A 22,020-nucleotide genomic window follows, 5' to 3' on the forward strand; every position below is an offset into this window, starting at 1 on the left:
AAAGCTTTCAGTGCTCCAAAAGGGATCTGATCCAGGGCAGTGTCTGATTGCTCCCTCCCTGGTCTGAGCTCTGACCTGGCTTTGGGTCTGTGTGAGAATAGATGGATGCTGGCCTCTGCCCTTATCATCCAGCTGAGAAGCTCTGTTGATTCATAATTGCAGAATTGTAGGCTCCACTTTGGTCTGGGTTTCCTGCCTTGGTTATTTCTCTGCAGGCTGGGCTAGATGCTAGAACTGAGACCCTACTTTATACCTGAGCCCTGAACCCACAGCACTGCTGCTGCTGGCTTCTGAACTTTCTCCTTTCTCTATGTATAGCCCAGGGTATTACTTTGCACGGGTCTCCTTCTCGCTCTGCCCTGGATCAGCAACCTGGGGCTGGGTAGTGGGAGACAAAGGTACCACTTGGCACCTGTCCCTGTTTCAGTGTCCTCATGTGGGGCTGGGATGTCTTTTTGTGCTAATGTGCAGCCTCTCCCTGGGTGCTGGAGTGCTTCTGCCCCGACTCTGTTCCCCAGTGTCTGCAGACCTCTCTGTCTCCCTATGCCACCTGGGTGGGACCAAGGACACACTGTGGCTTTTCAGGATTTCTCCAGAAGGATGTGGTCTGGTGCTTTTTACAGATCTGTTTGGAGGAGCCATGGTCTGAATCTAAGCTGCATTGCTTCTTTGTGCTCCACCATCTTGGTTCTGCCCCTGACCCCTCATTTTCAATCTCCTTTGATGGCTTATCATTCATATCATGATTCCTGATAATGAATATCCCCTAAGATTATGTCCTGGTCCCTATTTTCCTCTTACTCTACATTCTTTCACTTGGTGGCCTCAGCAGCATCTATGTCAGGGGTGGGGAAAATTTTAAAAATTTGGATTCGATCAAAAGGCCGCATTTAAGGATCTAGAAGGCCACATGTGGCCTCAAGGCCACAGGTTCCCCACCCCTGACCTAGGGCTTAATTAGCATCTCAGGGCCAATGACTACTCGATCTATATACCTCATCTAAATCTCTCCTCTGAGCTCCAGTAATGTTTCTCCAACCGCCTAGTAGATAACTTCAAAATGGATGTCTCATAGTCACCTTAAGCTCAGCATGTCTAAAACAAATCATTATCTCTGTGGCCAAATGCACCTCTTTTTCTGTCAAGGGCATCATTATCTTGTCAGTCCCCCAGTTCGAGCGTTTCCGTGTTCTCCTTGACTCCTCATTCTCCCTCGTCCCACATATCCAGTCAGCTCTGTGGCCCTTCTCCTTGCCAAGGCAAAACCTTCTACATGTACCCTTGATCTCATCCTCTCCCATCTTTTCCAGAATATTACTTCCTCTTCCATCCCTATTCCCTCACTAATCTTCAATCTCTCCCTATCTACTGGCTGCTTCCCTTATACCTACAAACAAACTCATATCTCTCTATACTTAAAAAAACAACAGCAAAATTTGGTCTGACCATCTCCATAAGGTACCACTCTATATCTCTCTTCCCCTTTTATGGCTAAATTACTTGAGAAAGTCATCTACTTTTGGTCTCTCTACTTTCTCTCCTCTCCCTCCCTTATAAACTTGCTATGATGTTGATTCTGATCTCATCATTCAACTGAAACTGCTCTCTCCAAAGTTACCAATGATCTCTTAATTGCTAAATCCAGCGGCCCCTTTTTCAGTCTTTATCCTTCTTGACTTCTCTGCAGCCTTTGACACTATCAATTAATTACCCTCTTCTCCTGGGATAACTCTTCTCGCTAGGTTGTCATGACACTGCTGGTTTCTCCTATCTGACCACCTCTCAGTTTCCTCTGCTAAATCTTCTACTAACTCATGCCCACTAACCATAGGTATGCCCCAGGACTCTGTCCTGGACCTTCTCTCTGTCTACTATCTCACTTGGTGATCTCATCAGCTCTCATGAGTTAAATTATCATCTCTCTGCAGATGATTCCCATATCTACATATACATCCTAGTCTCTTTTCTGTGGTACATTCCTGTATCGCCAAATGCCTATTGGACTTTTTCAGTTGGATATCCTATGAACATCTTAAGCTTAACATGTCCAAATAGAGTCATGGACACAGAGTCAGGAAGTAAGTTCAAATCCAGCCTCAGACATTTGCCAGCTGTGTGACTCTGGGCATGTCACTCAACCTCTGTTTGCCTCAGTTTCCTCTTCTGTAAAATGCAAATAATACTTACCTCCCAGGGTTGTTGTAAAGACAAAATGAGATAATATTTGCAAAATGCTTTGCAAAACCTCAAGTGCTATGTAAATGCTGTTGTTGTTATTGCTTATTTTTCTCCAAGCCTTTCCTACTTCCCTGTTACTGTCCAGGGTACCACCATTCTCCTAGTCGCCCAGGGTCAAAACTTCTCGAGTCAGTCAGTTTAAATATAGTCCCAGACACTTGCTAGCTGGGTGAATGTGGGCAAGTCGCTCAACCCCAGCCTGCCTCAGTTTCTTCCTCTCTGAAATGGGGATAATAATACCTCCCAGGGTTGTTGTGAGAATAAAATGGGATAATATTTGTGCAGTGATTTGTAAAACCCAAAGTGCTATCTATACAAATGCTGCTATCATCATCATCATCATCAACATTATGTATACCTAATGAGTTTTGTGTCTGGTGCAAAGTTAACAAGTGGGACTCTGTTGGATGATGGAGTCAGGATTCAAAAAGACTTTTAAAATCTAGAGCATTGAACTGAGAGGAATATAATGCCAGATAATAGGGGCAAATGTCCACTTGCATTCAAAAAGTCAGATTAATAATTATAAGATTAGGTGTGGCTGAATATGAATTCATCTGAAAATCATCTGAGGTTTTTAGCGAACTCCAAACTCAGTATAAGTCAGTAATTTGATGTAACTGATGAAAGTGTTAATTTCTTTCAGGCTGTTTTGAGGGTCATAGTGTCCAGAACCAGGGAAAGGAGGTGATCAGACATACCTGGAATATTGTATTCAGCTCTGAATATACATTTTAGGAAAGACATTGATAAGGTGGGGAGATGACTAAGCTAGTGATAGATAATGCCATTCAAGGATCTGTTGAAGAAACTGAAGGTTTGCCCTGGAGAAAATAGAAAAGCAAATGGCGTGGGGTATGATAACGGGGCTGTCACATGGAGGAGAGCTTGGCCCCCGCATGCAGAACTAAGAGCTGTGAGTGGAAGTTTCTGAGATGCAGATTTAAGCTTGATTTTGAAGGGAAATTTTCTAACAGTTGGAATTGGTGGAAAATACAAAGAAGGCTGGAGGTGTTTCAGTAAAGACTGGAGGCCACTTGTTGGGTTTCTTGTAGAGGGTCTTCTCAATCCAGTTGTACTCTCAGAGGCCTTCTAAGTCTGAGATCTGACCATTCTGCAGTCTCCTTGTCTTATAGGGGAATAAGCTTTGACTGTGGAATGGGAAGTAGCAGATCTCTGGATGTGAAGGTCTGAAGGAGTAAAGCCAGGATTTAGATCCCGCTCTTCTCGGACCATTCCATAACTCTTTCCTTTGGATTTCTTTAGTTTCTGTTAGCTAACAGGTCATTTGATTTCCCAGGTTCTATTTTCAGAACGTTTAGGCAGGGAGGGCAGTTGTCCCAAGTCAGAATTGCCTTTTTTTGTTACCACGTTTGTCCCTAAAGTGGCTAGAGTTTTGTTTAGTACATGTATGGAGTGAGTCCAAGTAGCTTCTGACTCTCTCCTTCCCTGTTTTAGAATTCCACTTGTGGGGGCAGCTTGGTGGTGCAGTGGATAGAACACCAGCCCTGGAGTCAGGAGGACCTGAGTTCAAATCTGGCCTCACACACATGACACTCACTAGTTGTGTGACCCTGGGCAAGTCACTTAACCCTATTGCCTAGTCAAAAAATAAAAAAAAAATAGAATTCCACTTGTTGACTCACTCCAGGAAAAAAAGGTGGGGTAAGCAGTGAATCTGACCTACCCTTGTACCATAGCAGCATGTATCAAGTGGTGGTGGGAACTTCTTCTGCATACTGCCCATCCCTTGCCCATGAGCCTCCAAATACCACCAGTACAGAATGGAAACACGAAAAGAACGAGTCAGGCATAGAGGAGGAGTCTAACTTCACGCCCTTTTCCTAGAGCCATGAAATCACATCAGAGCTCTCTCCAGCTAAGCCTGCCTGTCCTGGCTTCACCACTTCCATCAGGGCTCCCAGCATTTAGCCACCTTGGTCTAGCTTCCCTGTGACCCTTCCCTCTCACTTGACTCCTCATGTTCAATCCTTTGCCAAGCTCTGCCAGTTTTGCCTCCCTATTATCTTTCCTATCTCTCCCCTTCTCTCTGTTCCCATGACTACCACTCTAGTACAGTACATTACCACTCAGTTATCCCATGTATAAAGTAGCAATGATAATAATAACACATATTCTATGTAACTCACATTAGGAGGTTGCTAGGTGATGCAGTGGCTAATAATGCTAGACTTGAAGTCCAGAAGACCTGACTTTCAATCCTTCCTCAGACTCTTACTAGCTTTGTGACCATTGGCAAGCTTGTATGCCTCAAGTTCCTCATCTGCAAAATGGGGATAATAATAGTGCCTACCTCCCAGGGTTGAGGTGGGGAGCATTATATGGGATAACAAGTATACAATGTTTGGAAACCTGAAAGTACTATATAAATGCTGGCTATTATTATTAGTAGTAGTAATAGTAGTATTATTCTAATGCTGACCTGTCACAATTGGTTTGCAGCCGGTCTTCTGGCCACCATGTTCCCCTTTCCAATTCATCTTCCATACTGCTGCCAGATTTAGCTTTATGCATCAATCTGGTTCTGTTACTCCCCCAACTAATGCCTTCAGTGGCTTTCTATTGTCTAAAATAGTATATATAATAAAATAGAAAACTAAAATATAATAAAGTTCTGAGTTGACCTGGCATTCCAAGCCTCTGTAACATGGTTACCACCTTACCTCTCAAGTTTATCCCAGGCTATTCTACATGCACTCTCTGCTGCAACCGAATATGGCAGCTCTGCCCCACTGAATTTGCGAATGTATCCTGAACTTTTCTGCCTCCCTGATTCTGCCTAAATTCTAACCTCTTCCTGGAATGTCCTTCCTCTTCTCTTGATTTCAACCCATCCTTTAAAGTGTAACTCAATTGCACCTCCTCCAGGAGGCTTTCCTTGATTATCCCTCTTCTCCTCCAGTTGATAGCACCTTTTCTCCCTCTGACCTCACACAGCTCATAGTTTTGCAATTCTCTTTTGACCCTATGGTAATATTACGAGTTATTTATTATCCCTGCATGTATAATCCCACCAGGAAAGAAGGGACTGTCTCTGAAACAAATTTTATACCTCTTCTAGTGTCTAGAAACAGTGCTTTCCCCACAGTGGGAGCTTAATAAAGGTTTTCTAGCATTTAATTGAATCATTTAATATATGTATGTTTATAATATATAATATCATATATGATGTTATATTTGTGTTATATATTATTATATGATACATATCATATACATACATATATGTATATACACATATACACACACGGTGCATTGTTGTTGTTGTTGAGTCACTTTTCAGTCATGTCTGACTCTCCGTAACCCCATTTGGGTTTTCTTGGCAAAGATACTAGTGTGGTTTGCCATTTCCTTCTCCAGCTCATTTTACAGATGAGGAAACTGAGGGAAACAGTGAAATGACTTGCGCAGGGTCACACAGCTAGTAAGTGTCTGAAGCCAGATTTGAACTCAGGAAGATAAGTCTTCCAGACTTCAGGCCCGGCACTCTATCCACTGCGCTACCTAGCCCAGAGGGAAAATTGAGACCCAGAGAGGGCAAAGCTCTGCCCAACCTCACACAGTAGCAGCATTGGGGTGAGAATGGAGATCCTATGTTTCCCAGGCCCCTTGTGACTCTGCAGTATCTCCTCTTCCCATTAGGAGAACCAGCATTCGGCTTTAACAAATTGAGCCTGGGGCTGACTCAAAGTTCATCTCCCCCAGTTGAGGTTCAGTCTATGATTTCCAATGACTGAGGATTTTCTAGATTGAGATAGTTGGGGGGAAGTAAAATGATATGTGGATGAAGGGAGAGACAAAGAGGAGGACTATTGTAGAATGAATAACAACATGATATGCTTTGTGTGGAAGCAGCTGGGGGCCATAGTGGATAGATAGGACACTGGACCTAGAGTCGGGAAGATCTGTGTTCAGATCTTGCCCCAGCTCCTTACTGACTGTGTGACCCTGGCATGGTAATCTTGAAGCATTGTTTTCAGGATCAAATGAGATCATATAAAGCACTTTGCAAATGTTAAGGCACTATATAAGCATTAGCTATTTTAGATATTATTCTGTCTAATGACCTTACTAGACTGTAAGCTTTGTGAGTAATGGCCAGGTCTTATCTGAACTGTGTATCTTGCACAGTAACTAGTTCAGTGGTCACTACATATGAAGTTTATCAGGTAGATGAGTGAGTAAGCAAGTGAGTTCAGATTCAGGGGACCTCATGTTCAGTTCAATTCAACATCTCTTTATCATATACTATCCTATGGACTGGGGAGACAAAAAAAATCACATTGCCTCTGTCTTCAGTGACCTTACATTCGACAGTGGGTGCTATGGTTGTAATGTAGGGTAAAAGAGAGACCAATACAAACATGCTCGGAGAATTTGATGAAGAAATGATTTACAACTGGGAGATTAAGGAAGGCTGCACAGAGAAGGTGGTACACGAGCTGAGTTTTGAAGGATCCTAAGGATTCCAAAAAGCAGAAGCAAGGAGGCAGTGCATTCTAGGAATGGTGGACATGCTGTGCAAACTCATGGGAGTGAAAGCTTTCATATTGAGGGAATAGGTAATGGTCCAGTTGGGCTAAAGTATAGTGTCTGAAGGAGAATAGTCTGAATTTAGACTGGAGAGGGAGATGGAAGAGATTGTGAAAGCCTTAAATGTTAGGCCAAGTAATTTTTTTCCGAAAAGTAATGGAGACCCACAGATGGTTTGGGGACTGGGGTGGGGGAGAAAGAGAAGGAGATAAGTATTTATGTAGCACCTACTATGTGCCAGGCACTAGGTACTAGGTTGAGATATTTGGGGGGAAGTAAAATGATGTGTGGACCAAGGGAGCAATGGTAGAGTACTATTGTGCTTTTTACAAATGTTATTTCATTTGATGCTCACAACATTCTCATGCTGTTATTGTCCCCATTTAACAGTTGAGGCAACCAAGGTAAACAGAGATTAAGTGACTTGCAGTCACATGGCTATTAAGTGTCTGATGCTGAATTTGAACTCAGGTTTTCCTGACTCCAGGTCCAGTGCTGAGTTCACTACACCAACTAGCTGTCTCAGTAGCTATATAGTCAGCCTTGGGAAGGTTATTTTGGTGTATGTATGGAGGATGGTTTGGAAATGATATAAATTGGAGGCAAAGAGACCAATTAGGAGCTTGTTACAACAGTCCAGGCAAAACATAAGAAACTGAACCTGAAATTGGAACACTAATACATTGTTGGTGGAGTTGTGAACTGATCCAACCATTTTGGAGAGCAATTTGAAACTATGCCCAAAGGGCTATAAAAATGTGCATGCCCTTTGACCCAGCAATAGCACTTCTAGGGCTATATCCCATAGAGATAATAAAAATGGGAAAAGGACCCACACGTACAAAAATATTCATAGCAGTTCTTTTTGTGGTGGCTAAGAATTGGAAATTGAGAATACCCATCAATTGAGGAATGGCTGAGCAAGTTGTGGTATATGAATGTAATGGAATACTTTTGTGCTATAGGAAATGATGAACAGGCTGACTTCAGAAAAACCTGGAAAGACTTGTATGGTCTGATGCTGAGTGAAGTGAGCAGAACCTGGAGAACGTTGTACACAGTAATAGCCATGTTGTGCAATGACTAATATTGATAGACTTAACCCTTCTCAGCAATACAAGGATCTAAGATATCTGCAAAGGCCTCATCATGGAAAATGTTATCCATATCCAGAGAAAGAACTATGGAATTTGAATGCAGATTGAAGCATACTATTTGCTGGTTTTTTTCTTCTGTTGTGTTTTGTTTCCTCTTTCTGGTGGTTCCTCCTATTGGTTCTAATTCTTACTTACAACATCACTAATGTGAAAATATGTTTAATAGGAATGTACATGTATAGCCTATATCAGATTGTGCACCATCTTGGGGAGGGAGGTGGGAAAGGAGGGGGAGAAAAATTTAAAACTCAAAAGCTTATGGAAGTGATAGTTGATAAATCAAAATAAATTAATTTAAAAAAAAGAAAAATGAAAAAATTGAGTAAGTGGTCCACATTAATGTACTCACAGTGGACCTCTATGTACTTATTCCTTTGATGTTGCCTTTGCTCTAAACATTTTGGTAGCCTTTTTTAAAAATTGCATTCAAAGCCAGATATAAAACTCAAAAAATTAATTAAATAAATATAATTAAATAAAACTCAAAAAAAAAAAAAAAAGAAGAACCTGCCTGACAACAAGTTGTATTAGTCTTCTGGAAACCAAGATAGCATCACTACCAAATGAAAGATTGCTGGCCTTGAAGAAAGGGGGCTCTGATAAAAGATCCCACACCTCATTCCCTTTGCCTTTGATCTCCCCTTTCCTCTTCTCTCTTCCTTTTCCCTTACTCTTCCTCCCTTCATATCCCGCCTTCCTGCATGTTTTCATTACATGTTCTAGACCACATGATCTCCAGAGACCATACCCTGGATATACTCAGCTTTGGAAATGCTATCCTGAGTCTGAGATGTTCTGATTGGCGAGTGAGGGAAGCAGACCACACTTCACGTCTTATCATTAATTTACCCTCGTTGCCCTCTTGCCATCTACTCTTCTACCATGTGAAGAGTACCCTGTGCCTCCACTACCATTGCTTCTGGAAAGGGCAGTGCCAATTGATTCTCCTGTGGTCCTATTTTCCATCCTCATAACTTCACAGACCAAAACTCCCTTCCCTGGTCACCATTGTCCTATGTGTTGTCTCTTCCTACTAGAACGAAAGTTCCTTGAGAGTAGGGACTGACTCAGTCTTTTATTTGTGTCCCGGTGCTTTGCATATAGTATTTTGTAAATGCTTTTCATGTATTCCTTCTTTCTCCTTCTCTATTTCCCCTTTATTGTTCATTCTTCATCTTTCTTGCCCCCATTTAAACTAAACCCCTCCAAAGTATTTAGATGTCACAAAATCATTTTTTCCCCTTCTTTTGATACCTACCTCTGTGGGGGTGGATCTAAGTTTCAGAAGCAAGTGAGCTAGGATCTCTCACACATAAGAGATTTTCACCCAGGTAACATTTTCACCTGTCAGTGTTGGGATTTATCCTGTAATGGATGATTCAGAGCTGAGGGTTTGGGCAGTTGATAGGATGATTTCCCTTCTCCCTAAGGCATTTTTAGAAGAGCCCAGTGAGCTCTTGCATTAACATTGTTGTTAATGCTGTAGCATAAATCTTATACCAAAAATAGACTTGTAAGAATTGAGAGTGCTCTGCAGGTGGGTGGGTTGTTTCCATCATGCTGTGTGGGAGGAAGAGTACTGGACTCTGAGCCAGAAGCTGTGAATTTGAGGATTTGGATTAGCTTTGTGACCTTGGGGAATGTACTTGACCCTTCTGAGTTGATTTTCTTATCTGTAAAATCGGGATGATTGCCTGTCTTATTTAACCTTATCATCAGGGCTGGCATAATGCTTGAATGAGGTAAGGTGTGGAAGCTGTTTGTCAACCATGAAATATGATTGTATTGATAGTGTCCCCCCAATACCTCCATTTCTTCCAAAATAGAGAAATATTGTTTTGTGAATTCTCTCCACCCTTCTAAATAGAAAGTACTGTTGAAAGGTATCCATCTCATCTGTCCCATGTGCAAGGTCCTTGAAATACATTCTTACCTGTAGAAAATTCTTAGGCCTCTTTGAACAGCGCAATTCTGGAGTGGTATCCTCAAAGTTGTTCCACTGTTGGTAGTATCATGGGATCATTAATTTCAAGCGGTAAGGGACCTTCGAGATTACCTGGCCCAAGTGCTTCACTTTACAGAGGAGGTTACTGATGCCCAGAGAGGTGAAGGGACACACTCATGATCACCCAACTAGTAATTCTTAGCACCAGAATTTGAACCCATATCCTCTGAGTCCAACTACAGTGCTCTTTCTGCTATATCTCTGCACCTTACTAAATATTGAATTAGGAGCTTTGTCTTTCTCTAGGATTCTTCTGCTGGTGGGACCCAAAGAAAAGGAATTGGGGTAGCAGTTGAGGACTATTGAAAGTTTGGTTTCTACTGTCATGTTGGTGGAAGCATCTTAGAATGACTTTGCATTTCCTTTTCAGATTAGCAAGCTCTGTGCCCATTCTCAGCAGCGGCAATATAGATCAGCTTATTATCCTGAAGATCTGTTTATTGACAAGAGAGTATTAAAAGTTGCTCATGTAGAACATGAAGAAACCTTATCCAGCAGGAGGAGGTGAGAATTTTTTTGTTCTATTACAACACACAATTGGGGATTGTGTCTTAAGGTTAAAAAATAATCTCGGAGAGAAGCTTTGTAAATGCACATTGTACAACCCTTCCAAGCAAAGTGTGTGATTAATTAAATTGTGTCATCTGGGCATTTTAAAAGAAAGCTCAGGTAGCAGCATTATATCATAGCCAGCCTATTCTCATGAATTTGTGGAATGTGAGAGCTGAAAAAGACCTTAGCACTTATCTGGCTCCTGGATAGCAAACACGTGGCCATATGTGGCCCACAATGCTCCTGCCTGTGGCCAGAACCGGATTAAAATGTATTCATGTTATTCAACAAAACAGAAATACAATAAAATTAAAATTAAAATTAAAATGTATTCATGTTATTCAACAAAACAGAAATACAATAAAATTACATTTTAAAACTTAGTATGCAGCCTTCAGGGAATCTTGGGTATGGTTTCTATCCGAGTTTGACACCACCGTTCTAGCCTGACCATCTCATTTTGTATATGAATAAATGGAGGCAGAGAGAAGCTGAGGACTTGTCCAAAGTCTCACAGCTACTACGGTACCATTATGTATAATTATCAGAGGAATACAGGGTACGGTATTTAGAGTAGGCTCCTTCAGGTATATTTGTAGATTAAATCATAAAATGTCAGAGCTACCGGGGACCTTAGCAACCATCTCATCTGGTTGTTAGGAGGTTGTATGGAAAGAAAAGTAGATTTGGACAGCTGGCTGGAATCCTAGTTCTGTTGCTTTCTACCTGTGTCTGGCCCTGACCGAGTCCTTCTTTTCTCTGGGTCTCAGTTTATTCATCTGTCAAATGAGAGATTTGGACTTGGTGACCTTGCCTGCCATTTGGCATTAAAGTCTATGAACCTCCTTGATTTATACGGGAGGATACTGAGCCCCAGAGAGGGACCAGTGAGTTGCACAAGGTCACAAAGCTAGACTGGCCTTGAGCCCAGGTCTCCTGATTCCCAGCCCAGTGCTCATAAAACATTTTATGCTAGGAGTCTGGCTGGGCTGGGATTTTTTTAAATGACAGTTTTGGCTGCTCCCATTGGGAACAACAATGCCTTGTGGAGGCATTAGCTCCAGACTGGCTTGGACACAAAGAAGCCGAGTGAGTATACATGCACCGACACACCGCTCTGACTTGAGGCTGCAATCGATCGACTGGTTTGAAGAGAGCCTCTTGGTTCTTAACTCTTAGGACTGCAGTTGAAGGACTGAATAACAAGTAATGTAACAAAGGTTGTGGCAGCTAGAAGAAAGCAGCAGAGTATAGTGGAAAAACCCTAAATTAGGACTCAGAAGACCCAGCTTGGAGTCTCAGCTCTGCTACTAGCTGGCTTTGTGTCCTTGGATCATAGGAGGATAGGATTTTAAAAAAATTCAACAACTGTTCATGCATTTGTCATGCCTGTTGTGTGCAAGGCACTGCCGGGGTTTTAAAAATGTCTAATGAATGCTTTTAAAAGTTGGCCATTGGCAGTCAGAGCAACTGTACACTCAGTGTTGGGAACCTGAAAGAAGTGTCCCTTCCTTTGCCCAGATGCTGGGGGTTAGAAAAGCAGAAACACAGTCACACCTTTTGGCAGAGAGGCAGTGGACAACGGGTATAAAATACGGCCAGCACTGGCAGACGCGGCCGGTGGGTCCATTTGTTTCGCTTAACTGTACTTCTTTATTAAGAAAAAGGGTCCTTACTGGGGAGGAGGGGGATCTATTGGCAAGTGACGATTTTTTAAGAGTATCAATGAAAAATGACAAAAAAAAAGGCAAATTCATGACACCAGAGGGCCCCCCCGAAGAAGGCTTCTAGAATCCCTTTAGACAAGCGACTGAAACAGCCCGTCCTCAGTCTGGACACAAAGGCTGCCTCACACCCCCTCCTTGGAAGTGGCAGAAAAATTGACATTAGCACTTTGAAATCTCACTCAACAGGCAGAGCAGTCCTTGCCTCCCCTACCTCTAAGGAAAGTTGGCCCCATTTTGTAGTTGAAGGCAAGAAAGATTTGGCAAAAAAAAAAAAATGGGAGGGGAGGGGGGTGGGGAGCCTACTGCTTAGCTCAGATCCTCTTCTTTCCTTCAGAGATCATCTATGGTTATACCTTTGTGAAATTTATTGTGATAGGATCATAGGACTGGAGATTTAGAGTTGAAATGGACCTCAGAGACCATGTAGTCCAAAACCAGCCCCTCTCCCCCATTTTATAAATATGCAAACTGAGGCCCAGGCAGATGAAGTGAGCTCACTCAGGTAGTAAACAACAGAGCTGGGATTGTAGGATTTAGAACTGGAAGGGCCTTAGATATTTTCAAGTTCCTCATTTTCAATATGAATAAACTAGTGGCCCAGAGAGAGGAATGTGTTTGCTCCAAATCACACAGGTAGTCAATAACAAAGACAAAATTCAGCCTCGGATTCTTTGGCTCTAAATAGAACATCCTTTTCACTACATCATTTTGTGCAATTCAGTCCAGTGGCGGTGGGGAGGAGTGAAGCTGTGCTGATGTTTTCCTTCTCTTAGATATTTGGGGGATTTCTCTTGGCAGCCAGTAGATGTGTCTGTCAGTTACACTGTAGTCTCTACACAGTGTTCTGCTTGTTCCACATCGCCCTACCCCACCCCCATCCCCCATCGCCATTTCAATTGAAAAGAGAAGAAAGGAAGGGGCCATTGTCGTCACCATCCCTGTGGCGCAGGGGCTGCGTGTGGCGGAGGCAGCCTGTCTGGATCTGATTATGAGCTGCAAAGCTGCTCATCTGTCTTATTAAAAAGCCCACTTGCACAGGAAGGAGTATGGCCTTTGGCTGTCTTTAAAAGTCATCTGTTTGAGTTGCCTGCCCCCATCTGGGTGCTTTGAGACCCACATCACATTTGGGGAGTAGCTTCATTGTGTTTCTAGTAGATTGATGATTTTCAATATTCTTTTTGCGCAAATCAGGCCTCTCAACAGCACTATTACTGAGAATTCTCTGTTATAATAAGATGGTGCCCAAGTAAGAATGTTTCATACTACAGGTGAGGCTTTTCTTTGAGGAGCCGTGTTATGGTCAGGGCGGCATCTTCCCTGCTCCACTGGCATATATCACAACCCTACCCTGCCTTTGTTAGATGATCTTTGAAAGATGCTGTGGCCACAAAAGTACCACCTCTACTGCCAATTTGGAGATAAGGCTCTCTGGACGCTGCCAGGGTTGGTCCTTGGACACTAAACATGCAGCCCATCTCTGGTCCAGACTCAAAGCTTCTTTTTCCTGCCTAGTGGGCCCTGTCAGAATTTGTGTTCAATGGACACAAGCTTCAAGAGCCCAAAAGTATACCTCCATGCCTGAGGACTAATTGGGAAGATGTCTTTGTTGTGGGGCTTTGTTGAATTTTTTTCCCATTGTGTAATGGAAATAATGCTGGATTTGGATTCATAGGGCCTACCTACCTTCTCCTGCTTATTGCCTGTGTAACCTTAGGTATATCACTTAACCTCTCTGGGCCTCAGTTTCCTCTCCTGTAAAATGAAGCAGCTGGACTACAGTAATCTCTAAAGTCCCTTCTGGCTTTAACTATTATGACCTACAGGACCTAGAACCCTCCTAATTTAGCTTTATTATTGAATTCCCACCTGTCCTTTAATGTCCAACTCCAGTATTATAACATTGGATTTGGAGACAAAACATCTTAGTTCAAAAAAAAAAAAAGGAAAGAGAAAAGCTAACATTTATGTAGTGGCTGCTATGCACCAGGCACTGTGCTAATAAGCACTTTACAATTATTATCTCATTTGATCTTCACAACCACCCTGGGAGTTAGGTGCTGCTATTACCCCCATTTTACAGATAAGAAAAATGAGGCAAATAGTGGTTAAGTGTCTTGCCCCGAGTCACACAGTTAATAAGTATCTGAGGGCAGATTTGAATTCAGGTCTTCCTGATTCCAGGCCCAGCACTCTATCTGCTGCCACCACCTAGCTGCCTTGTTACTGCCTGTGTGACCTCAGATAAGTCCCTTAATAACTCTAAACCTTAGTTCCTTCATCTGTAAATAAAGGGGTTGAACTTCCAACTGTAAATCTATGACCCTGTAGTCCATTCTCATGTTAAGAATCTTTAAGTCATTCCATTTCAGATACTATTGAATTGAAATCTTAAAAAAAAAAGAAACTCCTGACATTTAAGGATTTCTTCCACCCTTACATATGGAGGGCATCTTGCTATCCTTTTTCATAGAAGATTAATTCATTTGCCAAGATCCTCTACTTTCTTTTGGCAGAAGTAGAGGGAGATGATTTTGTTTCTCATGGACCACTGACTCCATGTTCTCTTTGTTGTGGACATTCTAATGTTACATAACCCATTAAGTCCAACCCATTAAGGCCCTCCCCTCCTAGGTCACTCTTGTCCATGTCTATGAGTTTCCGCAGATGAGATGCCACCATGCCAGAAAACCTTCTCTGTTTCTTCATAATTTCTTCTTGTTCCACTATAGCCAAATACTTAGAGGTTTGAACTCTGAACTTTCTTTGGTTCTCTTTGCCAGAATCCATCATAAGTAGGAGAAACTAAAAGGGTTAAAAAGAAAGAAGGTTAGTTATGTCCTTTCTTATGCTTCCAGGAAAACCCAGATTATCATGTCAACATCCTAACTGGTCTCTTTGCCTCTCATCACTGCTCACTCCCATCCATACTTTATTCAGTTTCCAAAATATTTCTGACCATTTCATTCCCTTGCTCAAAAATCATTAGTAGTTCCCTATTAGGGCAGCTAAGTGGCACAGTAGATAGAGCGCTAGGCCTGGAGTTAGGAAGACTCATCTCCCTGTGTTCAAATCTGGCCTTAGGCAATTACTAGCTCTGTGACCCTGGGCAAGTCACTTCACCCTGTTTGCCTCAGTTTCCTCAACTGTAAAATGAGCTGGAGAAGGAAATGGCAAATGACTCCAGTATCTTTGTCAAGAGAACCCCAAATGGGGTTGAAAAATGATTCAATAGTCTAACACTTCCATAATACTTCTAGGATAAAAGGCAAACTCATTAGCCTGTCATCGAGACCCTCCACAATCTGGTTCCAACCTATCTTTCAAGCATTATTTGACATATCCCCCCCTCTTTTACTAACTGTGGACTCCAACCAAAATAGCCTACTCTCCATCCCCTCATTCTCCAGCCTGCTTTTCCTTGTCTCCATTCATTTGTACAGGCTATTTATCACCTGTGCTTGAAACCCACTGGATGACATCCGAAACTGCTTCAAGTTCTAAGGACCAATGAATTGATGAGCCTTTCATGTCTGTGACTGTTGAGATGCTTCTCTTCCCTCAAGGGGCAGCTCAGGCTCCATGTTTGTCAGAAATCCTTTCTGAATCCCTTGATAGTTAATGTTCACTCCTTCCTCAAATATTCTTGGAGTATTTTGTCTGTGATTCTCCTTGAATTTTGTGTCATTCTCCCTTGTATCATACTTATGTGTGTATATGTGAAATCTCCTTCCATTAGATTGTAAGCTCTCTGACAGGAGGGGTTTTATCACTTTTTTTCTTTGTATGCCTAGGAACTTGCACATAGTAGGCTTATTTAATAAATGCCTGTTGAATGACAAAGTGTTGATTAGAAGGCCCTGCTGGGAGTTAAGTTTCTTTAGCCATGTACTATATTAGTGAAAATGGTGGCCAGGGGTTCTGAGGTGGGAAAAGGCCTAAGGGGTAATGTCTTCATTAAGGAAAGGAACATCATTTCCCAGAGACTAATGGCCATATTCTATTTCTTTTATGGGGGGAAACTGCTCAGCCATCTGCTTTTAGTCTTAGAGTTCCAACTCTTGGGGACTGCAGCATTGCCTTGTAAAACAGTTCCTTGCTCCTATTAGCCTGTAATTGAACCCATCTTTTTCTTCTGTGTGAAGCTGTGATGTTGACTTTTATTTTCTGAGCCCTATACTAAGCCTCTTCCCTTTGGAAACTGACAACCATCAAGAGTGGTCTGGCATAACAGAAACCAACAATTTGGGACTCAGGGCTTCTTAACACCTTCTAAACTAACAGAATCCTCTGGATCAGGCTTTTGCATTCTCCTACTGTAGCCTTGCTGTAAGAAGACTCCCTTTGGCTAAAAGGAAGCTCAGGGTTGGGAGTTCTTTTTCAATCTTATTAGTAGAAATGAATAGCTCTATGGTAATGAAATGGAAAATTGTATTAATGCAGGGAAATCATTCCTGCTTGTCTCTTTTGGCCCTAGCTCTGAACAGAAAGCCCTGGGAGGCATTTGGGGGCTCAGGACTCCTGCAGGCTCTGAAATGAGATGCAACCCCTGGGCCTCTCTAGAGGCCTGTACATTAGTCCAGACCTTTCTTAGCCTGAGTAGTGAATAATTATTCCTATGCCTGAGAATTCCCTAGCTGCCACCTCCCATAGCTGAGCAAAGGCTAGATAGAGGGAAAGTTTGAGCTTTTCTTCTCTGCTTGGAGGCATTGAGAGACAGTGAAGTGGAAAGAATGCTGGCCTGAAATCCAAATATTCTACTACTTACTAGATGTGTGGGCATGGGAAAGTTACTAGAGACTTCTAGGTGGCGCTGCAGTAGATAGAGCCCTAGGTTTGGAAGCAAAAAGACCTGAGTTCAAATCCAGCCTGAGACATTTACTATCTGGGCAAGTCATCCTCTGCTTGCCTCAGTTTCCTTAACTGTAAAATGAAAATAATAATAGCACTTACTTTCCAGGGTTGTTGTGAGGATCTGATGAGACAATGTAGTCAGTTCTGCTATAACAAAATATATGTGCTCCCAAAATCACTTGCTGTGCAAAATCATGCAATAAAAATAACAGAACTTATGGGGAAAATGGAGTTAGAGGCACAAGCTCAACAAGTTTGTCAGTGACACAAAAAAAGACACAGTAACCTAATAAAAATGGTAGGATGGAATTATGCATGTTAAACGGTTAAGAAATACATAAATAGTACAGCAAATATTGGCTGCATTCTAGTCTGCCAGCTGCTACTTGGGCTGCACAAAGTCTCTAGCAAGTTGGGTAGGCCATAATTCTGGGCCTCAGGATCAAAGACCATGGCAGAGAAGGGGGTGGGGGTGGCATATGCCAGCCCTTCTCTGCCTGTAGCTCCTAGTGCAACAGAAGATATACGATCAATATGGTACTTAACCTTGACAAAGATGTGAAGTTTGCTTGTGGAAGTGGGCCTTGGAAGGTTTAAGCTTGTGAGCTGTTGTGAAGGAGGGCAATTTGCTGCATTCTCTCCTGCAGAAGCAAACTCAAAATTCATATTATACTCAAAATTTTGTGTTATAGCAAGATTGACTGTAAAGAACTTAGCATAGTGCCTGGTACATGGTTGGTTCCTAATAAATGCTTTTTTCCCTTTCCCACTTCACATCTTTGAACCTCAGTTTCATCATCTGTAAATGAAGATGATGAGATACTTTACAGGATTGTTGTTAGAAAAGTGTTTTATAGATTGGCTAGAAGATGGCAGAAAAATAGAAAATGAATGAGAGCAGCCTCTCTATATCACTTCAAAATTAGCATCAAATGTTCCACACAAAGAAAAAAGAATAATCTCTCTCTCTCTCTCTCTCTCTCTCTCTCTCTCTCTCTCTCTCTCTCTCTCTCTCTCTCACACACACACACACACACACACACACACACACACACACAGAGTCACTCAGTCACATAGAAAAATCCTCATAAGGCAAAATCTCAGAAAAAAAATCACTGACTGAAGACATGAATAAGAAAAATGAAAAGACTCCAATAAAATGAATAAATATTATGAGAAAATAGAAACTGAAAGTCAGATTCTGTAAGGAAGAAACATCTTAGAAAGGAAAGTAGATCTAGCACAAAACTCTTCAGAATGGTTAATAAGCACAATAAGAGAAATTAAGGACGATCTGATGTCCATAAAGATGGAATTAAAGTTAGGAAGAAAAAAGCAAACACATGTGGAAAGGAGACTTCCCAGTCTGGAAAATGTGGAGATTTTCCTTAATTTAACAAATGTTTGAATTGTTTTATTTTCCTTTTGTCACCTTTATTTCTGAATATATCCATCTTCTATCACTGACTTGGCAAGCCATTCTTTCTAACAGACAACAGAAAAGAGAGATTTAGGGAAGGCAGTTAAGCAAGGCTAAATTTTTGTTGATGATTTCCAACAAAATGGTAGACTCCCTGAAGGACAGAATTGCAGAGGTAGCAGAACAAATACAAATATCAGTGGCAGAAATCAGTAGAATTTGAAGAATATTTGATAATGGCATAGGAGGGGACAGATGTATGGCGAGTGAGGGAGAGGCAAGAATCAAGGATGACTCTGACGTTGTAAACTTGGATGATCTAGTAAGTAGGATGAAAACAGGGCAGTTTGGAGGAGTCGTTTTAGCAGGGAAAGTAGGGACTTCCATTTTGGATATGTTGAGCTTGAAATTCTAATAGAGCCGCCTCCAGATGGAGCTGTCCAGCAGACAATTGCAATGTGTAACTGGAGTTTAGAAAAGGAAATGAATTGTTATGCATGAATTAAGCCCCTGAAAGTGCTAGGCACCCTTTCAGGTGTTCAAGGTAAATATATATATATACACATACATACATATATATATATATATACATACATACATATATGTATATATATTTATATGTGTGTGTATGTGTGTGTGTGTGTGTGTGTGTGTGTGTATGTATGTATACATATATATATGAATAATCCACACTCTCTGGGAGCTTACAATCTATCAGAGAGCATTTATCTATATAAGTAAATGTCTATATACAAATGCAAAATAAATGCAAGGTGATTTGTCAGGGTGAGTGCTAGCAGTTGCAGTTGGAGGAGACATAGAAAGGCCTTATTTAGAATGTGGTGGTACTTATGCTATGTTTTAAAAGATCTGGATTCTATGAGGCTGTGATGAGAAGGTAGTACCTTCCAGGCATCGGAAGGGTCAGTGCAGTGGCACTGAGATAAGAGATGGAAATGTGTATAGATAACAACCAGTTTGGCTAGATTGGGGCTTATGTGAAGGGGAGTAATGTAAATGGGTCTGGAAAGATAAATTGGGTTCCAATTGTGAAAGGCTTTAAGAGCTAAACAGAGAAGTTTATGTTTCATCTTAGAGGAAAAAGGGGTCTATGGAGTTGGTTGAATAGGAAGGTCAAATGGTCAATTGTGTGTTTAAGGAAAAGCACTTTGGTTTTTCCATAGAGGATGCATGGGAGGGAGGATAGACTAGAGGCAGGAAGGTTAATTAGGGGGTCATTGCAGTAGTGGAGATCAACAAGGGAAAGAGTATTGAGAGAGAAATGAAGAGGGCTCAGGACAGAAACTTGGTAGACACCCACACTTGGTGGGCAGGAGAGAGATGACCCAGCATAGGAGACTGAGAAGGAGTAGTCAAATAAGATGAAGAGCAGAATCTTGGAAACCAAAGGAGGAGAGAGTATTCAATAGGAGGAGGTTATAGACTTGAACAGAATGCTGAAAAGACTGGGTTTTAATATACTTCTGGAAAGAACTGAATGGAAATAACAAAAAGTTTACTTTTTCTCAAATACATGAGATTTTTGCAAAAATTGATCATTTTTTTCTATGGCATAAAGAGCTCATGAATAAATGCAGAAAGGTAGAAATTTCATACTCTTCCATATAGCCATAAGGCAATAAAAACAGCAGTCAATAAGGGAATGTGCAACAGATGCAGACCTAAGTGGAGACTAAAAAATGATTTGCTAAATAATGAGTGGGTCAAAGAGCAAATTATAGAAATAATTTAAAGATTATATTAAAATCAAGGTTATAGTACAGAATACATGGGATGCAGCTAAAACACTCCTCAGAGGCAAATTTAAATTCTTGAAAATGTGTATTATCAAAAGAGAAGACCCATGAGTTGAGCATATGGTTAAAAAGAAATTATAAAGTCAACAAATTAATGAACGCTAAACATGCACAACAGAGTACATTTCAGAAATTTAAGATGAAATAAACAATCAAAAACAAAAATAATTGAATTGATAAGTGAAAGAAAATGTTTTTTAAAGACCGATAAAATTGTTAAAGCACTAGCCAATTTAATTCTTAAAAGTGAGGAAAATCAAATTAGCAACAGAAGGGGAAATCACAGTGAAGAAAACTTATCAAAACAATTATACCCAATGTGTTCCCATAAATATTTTTTAAGTGATCAATCCAGAGAGTCTTCTTCTAGAATCTCAACATGTATGCCAGAGGAACATACACCTCATGTCCAATGAATTACTTATAATTGTTGCATGCCTATTACCTACATCATTTTCTGGTCATTTATCTCACTAAAGATAGCTTTTGCAACATTATTTTTATAAAGTTCATCATCAATATCCTCAGTAGGAGAATGGTATTTAAACAAAGGGATAAACTTGGTGATGGTGAAAACACTGTGCACTTTATCAAATACAATACAGTTCCTCTGCACACCATCCAAGACAGATATAATGATTTTTTGGGACCAGACCTTTTTATGGGTGATGTCTTTTGATTTGTGCATAAACTCTGATTTCATTGGTAAAGGAAACTTCCTGTGAGGAAACTACCTCTATGAATACAGATTGGAATGTGCTCTATAATTTGTCTTAGAAAGGTACCTCATATATATTGATAAGTTAATGTAATGGGCCATCCATCCAATTGCATATTGTGGTTGAGGTAATCCCCTTCCATCCCTTTGATTTTTCCTATGTGGAAGACTTAGGCCAAACTCTTTGAGGTGATTATAGATCTCATTTGAGAGACTATGTGATCTGCTGGGTCTTTGATCAATCAGCATAATATCGTTCAGAAACAGACACATCTGGAGGACCTTACCATACATAGGGAATCCTTCTTCTATTTGGCATCCACCATGACAGTGGAAAATGCCTATGGTGAGCATATCTCCCAGTTTTATGCTTTTGTTGTCATTCAATTATTCAGTCATATTCATAGTTATCATTGCTTATGTCACAATAATACTCCACTACATCCACATATGACAATATGATTCAAAATAAGGTCAAAGGCTTGTAAACTACGTAGAAACTTCTTGTCTACAAATCATGCCTACTTTCTTCAAGAAGAGTCCGGAGACACTGGATAGGGTGAGCACTAACATCACTCACACACGTATAATAAATTGACCGTTGTCTTAACAGAAAGAAAATGAATAGTTACTGATTTGGGAGTCATTTCCAAGTCAGCTATCCATGCATATCAGAGTAAGGATCAAAATCACCCCCAAAATGGAGGAGAAGCTAAATATTGGAACATGTGGCAGTTATATGACATCTAAAAATGCCAGTGAAACCAAAAAAAAAAGGTAACATGTACTATGTTCATTTCCTAATGAAACTTAACTGAGGTAAAGCAATAGTCACAATGAGGCAACTAAAAGAACCTAAAAACTAGCCAGTCTGCAAATACTTGCTCTTCTTGCCAAGCTGGAAGATGTGGCAGCCAAGAGGAACAGTTGTTTAGAATTGAACCTAATTTGCTAAATCTTATTGAGAAAGGTAAAGGAAAATTA

General features: G+C 41.1%; 1 protein-coding gene across 1 annotated transcript in view; it reads left to right on the plus strand.

Annotated features, from left to right (window-relative positions):
- GPC3 (glypican 3) overlaps window positions 1-22,020 on the plus strand; it is a 686,351-nt gene that overhangs the window by 388,586 nt on the left and 275,745 nt on the right. The window contains 1 exon segment of the mRNA XM_027837815.1: window positions 10,322-10,455. Coding sequence (XP_027693616.1) covers window positions 10,322-10,455 — 134 coding nt within the window.

Source organism: Vombatus ursinus, unplaced genomic scaffold (genome assembly GCF_900497805.2).
Source record: "Vombatus ursinus unplaced genomic scaffold, bare-nosed wombat genome assembly UNPS02004573.1, whole genome shotgun sequence".
Lineage (NCBI taxonomy): Eukaryota > Metazoa > Chordata > Mammalia > Diprotodontia > Vombatidae > Vombatus > Vombatus ursinus.